At 31.3% G+C, this 12,281-nt stretch overlaps 1 protein-coding gene across 1 annotated transcript in view; it reads right to left on the reverse strand.

The window, feature by feature from the left end:
* Nucleotides 1-229: 229 nt before the first annotated feature.
* The window catches only part of LOC126878509 (transcription elongation factor SPT4-like), a 36,564-nt gene continuing 24,512 nt past the window's right edge, over nt 230-12,281 (reverse strand). Inside the window, exons 3-4 of the mRNA XM_050641261.1 lie at nt 8,736-8,791; nt 230-5,479 (exon numbers count right to left, since the gene is read on the reverse strand). Of these exons, the coding sequence (XP_050497218.1) occupies nt 5,361-5,479; nt 8,736-8,791 (175 nt within the window). The 3' untranslated portion in view covers nt 230-5,360. The remainder of the gene's footprint in view (nt 5,480-8,735; nt 8,792-12,281) is intronic.

Consider the following 12,281-nt stretch of genomic DNA (forward strand, 5'->3'; position numbering starts at 1 on the left):
GCTATTTCAGTATTTGAGAGCTCTTTATCTCATAGTGTTACTATTCCTTAACTTATTTATAATTCACGTTTTATTATAATCAATGATTCTTCCTTTGAAAGAGCAATTTTTTCCTTCCAAATCTTGATGTATGATATACTCACAATTTATTTGTTTAATTTAGAAATATCATCAGAAGAACTTATTTTATTTTATCTGTTTTCAAATTACTAATTCAAAAGACAGTATAAATGGTATAATGGATATATTACAATAATGTACACCATTTTTATGAAATGAAAATGATCACAAGTCTTAAAAATAAAACTACCTACATCAGTTGGATGGTGTTATGCAAAAAGTAGTTACATAGAAATCTATGGAGGAGTACAACCGAGCCATAAGCCCTTATTCCTTGCCGTACCACTCCCCCATAGGCCGATCAGACACCAGCTTATTCCAGACCAAGCCATTGATTCTTTAGAATTTTAGACTACGATGTTAGCCTTTTTATGTTTTTATTCACCGGCCGGGGCTCGAACTTTGATCGTATATCCTCGACAAAAAGTAATTACTCAAAACATTAAAAATTGAGTTATCCTAATCATATGGAAGAGTATATTGTTATTTAAATTATGCAAAAATGATAAGGTACTAGTACACTTTAGAAGACCAAAAATAATCTTTTTTTTTTTCAATAAAACTTTTTTAAACGCTTTTATTTAGTTCAATAGTTTGCGTCAAATCTTTGGACGTTAATTTGACTGCTTTTCCCCAATGCAAATGAATGAAAATTTGCAGACATAGGCATTCGCGGGAACAATACACGAATAGTCAATAAAACAATTTTTTTTATGTTTATTAGTGGCTGAAAGACTTCGGTCGATGGCCTTTTGGTACATTGTATCAATAAAGTAAATCTCTCTCTATGTTTATTAATTGTTTAAATAAAAAAAAAACGATTTTAATGGAAAATGCTTAGATTCTCTTGTTTTTTGCAATGTAAAAACTTGAAACTTTTACGGATTGTAGCTAGTGATATGTACTATACATAATTTCACTTTTTACATTAATTGTTTACGTTATGCTTCATAAATAAACAATAAAGTTTCAAATTTTTTGCCGATTCCGACCACTTTTCATGTTAGCACATCATATATTTTATACATATTTTAATAAACATGACGATATATTTTAATGTTTGAAAAGGGTAAGAGTAAAAAGTAAAAAATAAGAAAATATGAAAAAAAAATTTTTAAGAAACGCTTTTCTTTAGTTACGAGTGACTAAAATTAAAAATATTATAAAAAATCAACCAAAAAGCAAAAAATAAAAAAATTTAAAAATCATTGAAAACACATTCGTTAAAGAAAAGCGTGGGGCGAAAACCGTTTATTCGATGAAGACGCACCACGATTTTCTTTGACGAATGTGTTTTCAATGATTTTTTCAATTTTTTTTATTTTTTGCTTTTTGGTTGATTTTTTTATATTTTTAATTTTAGTCACTCGTAACTAAAGAAAAACGTTTCTTAAAAAATTTTTTTTCATATTTTTTTATACATATTAATATCTATACTCTTAGAGAGTACAAAAAATATATCTTTTTTCATTTATGCATGTACACTAATATTGTAGAGGGCGCAAAAGTCTAGGCCTCGAAAAATGATGGCGGACAGTTAATCTCAGGATTGGGATATCTGAAACAAAAAAAATCGTACTGCATTTGAAAAAGGAAGGTTTCTTACGTGACAATTTACCACAATTTGACCAAAAAATAAAAAATAAAAATTTTTTAACCATGAAAAAATGAAGAAGAACGGGCGATTTTTTTACAATTTTTTTTCAAATTTCCGGAAAACCTTTTTTTTCGGAAATTTTCATTAACGGTGGTAAATTGTCACGTAAGAAACCTTCCTTTTTCAAATGCCGTACGATTTTTTTGTTTCAGAGATCCCATTCCTGAGATTAACCATCGGAACTACTTTTTTTTAAGCCTCGACTTTGGCGCCCTCTACAATATTAGTGTACGTGGATAAATGAAAAAAAGATATTTTTTGTATTTTCCAAGAGTTAGACATTAATGTGTAAAAAGTTTTATGTTCATTTTTAATAAAGGTTCTGAGGAAAAACATATTGAAAAAATGCTTATTTTTGGTCTTCTAAAGTGTACTAGTACCTTAACAGTTAAAATTTTAACACACAATCGAATATTCAAAGCTATTTTGAGTTCATTAGGCAATAAACACTCAACATCCTGTATCAACCCACATTGGCGTTCATAAACTTTTTTATGCTTCAAAAGCCATATTTTAATTTTAATTATTTAATATTTCAATAAAACGAGATAGTTCCCAAAAGTGGGCTGTATACCATCTAGTTAAGTAACTTTTAACGTGAAGTAAAAAACTCACTATAGACCAGGGCGCATCTGTAAAAATATTAGTACATTTGGACGTTGAGAGGTGACTAAAATTTTCTTACAGAAATTGCTTGAAAATAACTCAAATAATAATATTTGAGTTATCCTCATTCTCAAAAAGGTCCGGAACATTGTTTAAATAATCAAAATTTCAAAAAATGAAGGAAAAATTCGATTTTTTTCTTCGTTTTTTGATTATAACTTTAAAAGTATTCATTTCCGAGAAAAGTTGTATTGACATAAAAGTTGCGTAATTAAATTTCCTACAATATAGAATTGGTTAAAAATTTAAGAAATAGTCACCCTTGTTGCAAAATAGCAATAATTGCCAAAAAAACCATACAAAAACAAGTATTCGCATTTTACGTTTTTCAACCATTTATGCTACGCTTAGGACCTTCATATTTCACCCAAAAAAACTTTATGATACAGTAAAACAGCACTGTAAATTTTATTAAAATCGGTTTAATAGATTTTGCAATCCAGCTTTCGCAAAAAAATTCATTTTTTCAAAATGTTACAGTATTGAAAATAAAGCAGATAGCAAGTTGAATTTTTTTGCGTATAGAAGTGTAATGTACCTTTCATTTGCAATTTGCAAAATTAAAATCTTTTTATTTTTTTAAATAAACATTAATTATTGGTGCTACGTGCAGGACAGCGGACAGTTTGCTCTGATTGGGCATTCCAATGACCTTTGATAATGCATTTTAATTTTTATTACATTTCGATATAAATAAATAAATAAATTTGTTTATTACTTTTGAAATAACACTTTTTTTAGCAAAAACTTTCTTTGTTCATATATTTTAACTTGAGAGAATAAAAGTTTATTATTTTTAAACATATGCAATTGTTTAAACAATATTTCACAAACAATAATAAAATTAGTTTGATTTTTGTGGAATTAAAATATTAAAATACAACAAAATAAAGAGTAAGAAAATAATATATTAGATAAAGATTGGAAGAAATTTTGATGGAAATCAACTTGTGTGAATCGAACACCGCTGTCCTGCGCGTAGCACCAAAAATTACTGTTTATTTAAAAAATTTCCTGACGCCGTGGTAATTAATCGATTTTAATTTTGCAAATTGCAAATGAAAGATACAGTACACTTCTACAAGCAAAAAAAAATTCAACTTGCTACCTGCTTTATTTTCAGTCCTGCAACATTAAAAAAAAATGAATTTCTTTTGCGAAAGCTGGATTGCAAAATTTATTTTGCAAAATCTATTAAACCGATCTTAATGAAATTTACGGTGTTGTTTTACTATATCAAAGTTTTTCTGGGTAAAATATGAAGGTCCTAAGTGTAGCGTAAATGGTTGAAAACCGTAAAATGCGAATAGTTGTTTTTGTATGGTGTTTTTCGCAATTATTGCTATTTTGCAACAAGGGTGACTATTTTTTAATTTTTTAACCAATTTTGTATTGTAGGAAATTTAATTACGCCACTTTTATGTTAGTACTACTTTTCTCAGAAATGAATAGTTTTAAAGTTATAATCAAAAAACCAATAAAAAAATCGAATTTTTCGTTCATATTTTGACATTTTGATTATTTAAACAATGTTCCGGACCATTTTGAGTGGGAGGATAACTCAAATATTATTATTTGAGCTATTTTCAAGCAATTTCTGCAAAAAAACTTGAGTCACCTCTCAACGTCCATCTCAAAACAGATGCGCCCTGGATCTCAAAACAGATACGCGTAGTTTGTATAAAATTTAATTAAAAATTAAAATTTTAAAAATCCAAAAGTACATTCATTGTTTAGAACAAACGTTTTCGGACTTCTAAGTCCATCATCAGTGAACTTCAATGTCCTTGCAAAATAGCCACAATTCCAAACATTGATTCGATTAAATGTTCAATCTACATTATAGAAAATAATGCGACTTAAAGTCAATGACAATGGATTTCCTCGAGAAACATGCGAGTACTCTACTTTAAATAGTTTTTACATCTGCTTTGGGCCACGCTAGTCTGCTGTGGTCCATAACAGATGTAAAAACTGTGTAAAAGTAAGAGTGGTCCAAAGCAGATGTAAAAACTATGTAAAAGTAAAGTACTCACCTTTTCTGGAGGCAATTCATTGCCATCGACTTTAAGTCGCATCATTTTCTTGTATTTATAATGTAGATTAAACATTTAATCCAACCAGTGTTTGGCATTGTGGCTATTTTGCAAGGACACTGAGTTCACTGATGATGGACTGATAATTCCGAAAACGTTCGTTCTGAAGAATGAATGTAATCCTTTTGGATTTTTAAAATTTTAATTCTTAATTAAATTTTATACCAACTACACCAGGGGGTGTTTTACTTCATTTTAAAAGTTACTTAATATTTCTTAAACCAAGATAAATTTTAAACGAATTTCTCTATCTGAGAGCTATGTAGGACCTACTTGAAGGACCTGATACTTATGTATTACCATAAAGAAACAGTGACGAAAATTTTAAGTGTAAATTAATATAAAGGTGACATTACTTTGCTTAGAATATGATAAAATATGCAAATGTAACCTCAAGACTTTAAATTTAGGTTCTCACTATATATTTTGGCACATCCCTGTATAAAAGGATAAGTACTCATATATAGTTGTTGATTTTTCATTGTTGTTGTAAGTTTCGTTTCGTAGTTGTAAGTTGATGAATCTTTACAACTAGAAGTGCCATAGTTCTAATAGCAAAAAAGATAAAATGTTCATTTTATTTATATATATTTTTAAGTTACAAAATATGGTATTTATTATTAAGGCTTTTACTTTTGTTTAAACATGTGATTTGCAACACATTATAGACTTTGAAGCTTTTTATCTCAAAATCAGACTTGTGTGGGGTGTGGGTTGATTTTTTTTGCATGACACCATCCAGTTATAGATATAATAAATAACTAATTAAGTTAAGTTTACATTATATTCTAAATTATATTACTCTAAAGTATTTATGTTCCTTATCTTTGACTTGTATCTCTACTCTTATATGTAATGCCCCTGCTTTTCAAATCCTTTATTATACTCTTGGGTAAGGTACCAGATACAGAAATGGCATACACACCTCTGCTTAAGCGACCTACAAACCATTTATAATTAATTGAAAATATTAGTATTTGAACAGGGATATTATTTAATAATAACAACGGATGAAATGAAGGAAAAATGTATAAATTTGAAGAAGTAGAGAGATTTGAATATTTAGGGACTTTATTTTCTAGTAGACTAAGTATCTGTGAGAAAGAAACACAAGACAAATGTCAGGAAATTGTTGCATGTATGCACTCAATAGAATACTCAGAAGCTAAAAGATGCCCAAAGCAGCTAATTTAAGAATGTATAAAACTGTAATAAGACCAATAGTTAAGTAGAGTAGAGTAGTTAAGTAGTTAGAGTAGAACATCAACAGGAGCACAGGAAACATACGCAGAGTTAAAACACAAACAAAAATGCTAGGTCTGGAAATTAACACAGAAAAAAACAAAAATAATGACTCACACGAGAAGAAATATAGTCCCACAAAACATTATACATGAAGATGATATTGAAACGGTTGGAAAGTTTACATACCTGGGAGTAGAAATATATGCTGATGGATCAGAAGATGGAGAAATGCGGAAGAGAATAACGCAGGCAAACAGAGCTTATTTTGCCCTCTCCCATATATTTCGGTCTAAAAGTGTCCACCGAAATACAAAGATGAGAATCTATAAAACTTTAATTCGACCAATAACATGCTATGGCAGTGAAGCCTGGGTCCTGAAACAAACATCCAAAAACAAACTCGACACATTCGAAAGGAAAGTACTGAGGAGAATACTAGGACCTGTGAGGGAAAACGGAATCTTCAGAAGTCGATACAACAACGAACTTTATCAACTTTATAAGAAAACCCCCCTGTCAGACTTCATTAGAATACAAAGATTGCAATGGGCCGGACATGTGATAAAAATGGGAGAGGATAGGCTACCAAAAAGAGCACTGAATGCTAGAATGCAGGGAAAGAGACCGGTTGGAAAGCGCTGGGAAGACACAGTAAACAGCGACGCACAAGCCATTTTAGGAGTCCGTGTATGGAGAAGAGCAGCCACAGACAAGCAAGGGTGGAGGCAAAAAATAAAGGAGGCCAAGGCTCAATTTGGGCTGTAGTGCCGTAGAAGAAGAAGAAGACCAATAGTTACGTATGCCTCAGAAACCTAGACTATGGCAAAAACTGAGCGATCAATGTTACAAGTATGGGAAAGAAAAATACTTCGAAGGATATTTTGGGGGGAAATGATAAACAATCAGTGGACATGAAGAGCAAACAAAGAGTTAGAAGAATTATATAAGGAACCTAATATAATTGCAGTAGTAAGAGCACAAAGACTTAGATGTTCAGGACATATCCACAGAATGATCCAAGATAGAATGCTAAAAATCTTGTTAAGCGCTAAACACACACCCAAACTTATATGGAGTCACCATGTATTTCAAGGTAATATTTATTTCTTTTGAAAAAACTTATTATTGTTGCAAAAAATAAAGGTTTTTATTGAAAATAAACAAATATATAAGACAATCGGATAGTACAGCTCGGTACGGTGTAGGTTATTTGCTTTAGTTGCAAACTGAACAAAAATAAATAAACTAACTTTTGCGTCCAAAAACGAAAATATGCCTCAGGTGGGGTTATCAAACTTACAACGAGGAAATATTGTTGGTCTTGTGGAGAAAGTAATGTTCTCAGAGAGACATAGCTGTAGAGCTAGGCGTAATACGGGGCGTTCTGTCCAAAACCTATGCTAGATAAGAGGAACTAGGAAAGCTCAAAAATAAAGCAAGGAAAAGTCGCCAAAAGTAATAACGGCTCTCTACGATCGTTTAATTGTCCAATAACCTGGAAGACACCTAACCATTTCTCACCTGCAGCTCCAAAGGCAGCTTTTGGAAGCTACAGGTGTAAAGAAGAAGAGTTCGTACCAAGAAGTATACAGCAGGAGACAGTTATGGGTTCCCGAGTTTTCCAGGCAGCACAAAATTGATCGCCTAAATTGGTGTCTTCACCACCAAAACTGGAACATTGGGAATTGACAAAATGTGCCATTTTAAAAAAAGTCAGGATTTGTGTAAAAACAGATGACCCACGAAATCGTGTACTTAGAGGTCGAGGAAGACCAGCAAGAACGAAAACTGTCAGATCTGTCAGATCAGAGGAATTATGATCCGTAAAAAAACTCCTTTAATTTTTATCCAATCAACTTTAACTGCTCACTGGTATGTTGATAACCTGTAGTCAGGCTCTGGAGAGGTGCAACAGGAGAAAATTTAATTTTATTGCATGACAATGGACCTCCACATACCATTAGCATTAGAGTGACTACAGACATCATTGAAGCAGAAGGTATCCCTTGTTTGGAGTGGCCTGCTTGCTCACCCGAGCTCAATCCTATAGAGTATTTGTAGGATATGCTTAAAAGAAAAATTAGAGCTCGCCGGAATAGTCCACAAAACACCGAACGGCTAGTACAAGCTGCTCTTAAAGGATGGAGCAACCTACCACAACAAAATGTTGATAATTTGATTATGAGCGTGCCCACGCAAACTGAAGCTTGCATAAGGACTAGAGGTGATAACACTGACTACCACAAAATACAAAAAAAAAATAAAAACAATTTTAACATTATTCGTTTTACATTAAAATTTTGTATGCTATTGACTTTAAAACAACTACTTTCAATTTGTTTGTTAAATACTTTATTGTTTTATTTAATTGTTATGTATTTGTTATTAAATTGCTTTAAAATAAATATTGTTTGACTTGTGTGTTCGTTTTTTTAAATTCGCACGAAATAGTAAGAAATATCCGATGATTCCATATAAGTTTGGGTGTGTGTAATAGGTGGTAAAAAGAGAAAAGGGAGACCTAGGACCAGATGGAGTCATGAAGTTAATGATGACCTGAGATATCTCAATGTAAGCAATTAAAAAGAAAAAGCAAGTAACAAACAGGAATGGAGGAATTGTAAACCAAGCCCTGAGCCTGCTTGGCTCTGTGCTAATATATAGATGGCTTAAAACACACTTATTTTATGTCCATTTTTTTCTATTATTGAGTTATGCACTGTACCTTGATGACCTCCTAACAGTCTATCATCCTGCACAGACATTGCATGTCCTAACGCGTTTGATGTAGTATAAATGACATTTCAAAACTGTGTACTACACGCGCAAAAACATTTAAACTCGATTTTCTCAAAAAGTACATGCACATACATACAATAAGTGTGCTTTAAGCCATCGATATATAAAAAAATTGGTGCAAATTTAAAATTGTATAGTGTTTAAATACTCACTAATTCTTTGCCATTTAGCCACCCAACTATCATCGGGACACATCACAGAGATCATTCTAAAAAACAATAACGAATTAGTCATCAATTTTGTTAACCATGTTATATGTTATCTGTTTTAATTCATTACAGCAACACTTCCATCCTCAATCAAAATGCGGTATCTGCAAAAAAGTTAAAAATCGAGTTTTTGCTATATGTGATTTCCTTGTGACCTTATTTTGCTTCTGCAATGTCTGAAAGCCGTATCATTTTATTTACTACCAAAATAAACTAATTGGAATATGCTGTATGTGCTAAATTTCAACAGTTGCTTAATTAAAATGCGGTATCTACAGCTGCTTTAATTCATTACAGCAACACTTCCATCCTCAATTAAAACGCGGTATCTGCAAAAAAGTTAAAAATCGAGTTTTTGCTATATGTGATTTCCTTGTGACCTTATTTATGCTTCTGCAATGTCTGAAAGCCGTATCATTTTATTTACTACCAAAATAAACTAATTGGAATATGCTGTATGTGCTAAATTTCAACAGTTGCTTAATTAAAATGCGGTATCTACAGAGTACTCAACTAAAAAGCGGTATGTGCTAGCGAGTATCATGTGCCGTTTTTTAATTGAGCACAGCGCATTTACCGTGTTTTTATCGAGACTCGTGTTGCAAAAATCTAATATTCGTTCAGTCGTATTTGTACTGCGTATTCTTTGTATTTTGAACATTTATGACATGTAGGTATTTTGATATATAATAGACAATTATAAGCTATTTAGTTTTCTTTTCTGGTAACTATTATTCCTTGTAAAAAATCCTATTTGTAAATAAAACGCAGATATGGCACTATTTCTGATCCAGTAATATGTCTGCTGCTCAATTAAAACGCGGTATCTGACTTTTTATTTACAGCTTTGATAAAAACATGATTTTTTTAAGAATATATTTTTAAATAATGTTCAACTATCATTAGAACATGTTTTGCTTTAAAAAGTTGCAACATAAATAGAGTCCTGAGAAAAAACTTTGAGAGCCGATTTCTCGGTTTTAAGTTGGCTGCACATACCGCGTTTTATTTGAATATGGCAGAACAGCAATAATATTAAGTACAAAATTTTTTTATCATATTTTTCAGGAGTAGAACAGTTTCTTGGAATTTGGAATACTACTACGAGTTTCGCAGTGCAAATTACACAGCCATTCGCCAAAGTTTTGAATCTATTGACTGGGACAATCTCTTACATAATAAACAACTTAATGAAATGATTTCTATATTGTATGACTCTCTGTACTATATTATTAACCTGTATGTTCCACTAAAAAAAGTAAGTTATAAAAAATTTCCTTGCTGGTTTACACCTAATCTTAAAGAATTAATACATAACAAAGAAATTGCTCATAAAATGTTTAAAGCTACCAGATCACCAGAAAGCTATGTAGAATTTAGTCGACTTACAGCCCAATGTAAACTTTTAACAAGGGATTGCTATACTAATTATATTAATGAGACTGAAAACTCCATTAAACTTAACGTTAAGTCATTTTGGAAATTCGTTAATAGCAAAAGAGAAAACAATATAATACCTGACACAATGAAACTAAACGATTCTATTGCCTCTCATGGAAATGATATATCCAATTTATTTGCCAATCATTTTTCATCTGTGTATACCAACCAAAGACTAAATTATTACCATAACCAAATCCACTTCAACGTTAGTGTATCTTCCTACCACATTCAAATATCAAAAATATATGAGAGATTGTCACAACTGAATATTAATAAGGGACCTGGACCCGATGGGATTCCTCCTATTATTCTAAAAGAATGCAGCTTTATACTATCTAGACCACTTTATCATATTTTCAATGCCTCTCTCGATTCTGGTGAATTCCCCGACTTCTGGAAACAATCTTATGTAACTCCTATTTATAAATCAGGTGTTAAATCTGATATTAAGAACTATCGCCCCATATCTATTCTACGCACTATCCCTAAAGTATTTGAAAGCGTTATAACTGAATTTCTTACTTACGACTGCTCTAGTGTTATTACTAACTCACAGTTTGGGTTTTCTTCCGGTAAATCTGCTGAGCTAAGTCTACTTAATTATACTGACTGCCTATCTGAAGCCCTGGAGGAGGGTTTGCAGGTTGATTCAGTGTACACTGACTTCTCTAAAGCCTTTGATAAGATAAACCATGACCTTCTATTACATAAATTACGTTCTTATGGTATTGATGGTCTGGTATTTAGGTGGTTATGTAGTTATTTAGAAAACAGAACTCAAATGGTTAGAGTAAATCACAATTATTCTAACAATTTTCCTGTAACTTCAGGTGTTCCTCAAGGTTCACACCTGGGACCGCTACTATTTAATCTATTCATTAATGATATTACCACTTGTTTTTCCCATACAAAAGCAGGGCACAAAATATCCATGATATTTATATAAATATCAAAATTCGGATATATATGATATATATCCGATATATATCCAAAATGTGATATTTATATATTTTGGAAAATATTTCAATAGAGAAACTAAATTGACCAAAATAAGACTCTAAATGTAGAATGTAACAGTATAAAAGATATATTTATACTTTAAAAAAATACAAAAATATAAACGTACGTATGGTAGTATGTTACATAAACGGAAAACAAAATGATACGAGTATCCAAGTAACAACTAAATTAAGTAAAAATATTTAAAACATTAATTTAAACATATAGGTATTTTTATTTTTCCAAAATAACTTAAAATTCTGAACGTTTAAAAAATAAAATCAAAATTTAGAAAATTAATTAAAATGATTAGTAAAGCACCCAAGAATTAATTCTGCCTCTTCATTTTCCATTCTTTCAGTTTCTTGTTCAGGCCAAATCCATTCCAAATTGTTATGTTTTTGGTATGAAGAACTGTTTAAATATTTAAATATGAATACAAGTTTAGCAGCCTTTTCGGTTTCTAAATTATTTCGTAATTTGGAATGCACCGTAAGTCCAAAGCTTGAAAAGCACCTTTCTCAATGCCTGCCGTTGAGGCTACTGCTGTAAGTAATTGATTAATTCGTTCGATAAATATGTTTTTATCAGGCCAAGCAGATTCAGCGATTGGAAGAGACTTCCGCCGTAATAATGGAGATGTTTTTTTTTTAAATTTGGACCATACATGAAAGACGGAAAAGGTTTAGACTTAGAAGTTAGAGCCATTACAAACGGAACAAAATCTGTGTTGGTGGAATTAAAATATTCATAAACCTGTTCTTTTTGTTCGGCAGAAGTCTTTCTCCCAAAAAGCGATGGTCTCAGTAAGTTTGCCAAAAAATGAGGCAAACCTAGAGCCATATTCCTCCTTTTGTAATAAAAGTTCTTAATTTGAATTGGTTGATCACTCAAGATATTTGTCCAGTTGAATCCAAATTTCTACGGCGACAGCAATTGTCCTTGATTTTAACTTTCTTATGTAAAAATTAGTACGAAATAAAGTACTGATATAAATCACGATATATATTATATAAATATCATGATATATATCACGATATATATCGT

The sequence above is a fragment of the Diabrotica virgifera genome, chromosome 10, assembly GCF_917563875.1.
Source record: "Diabrotica virgifera virgifera chromosome 10, PGI_DIABVI_V3a".
NCBI classification, from domain to species: Eukaryota; Metazoa; Arthropoda; class Insecta; order Coleoptera; family Chrysomelidae; genus Diabrotica; species Diabrotica virgifera.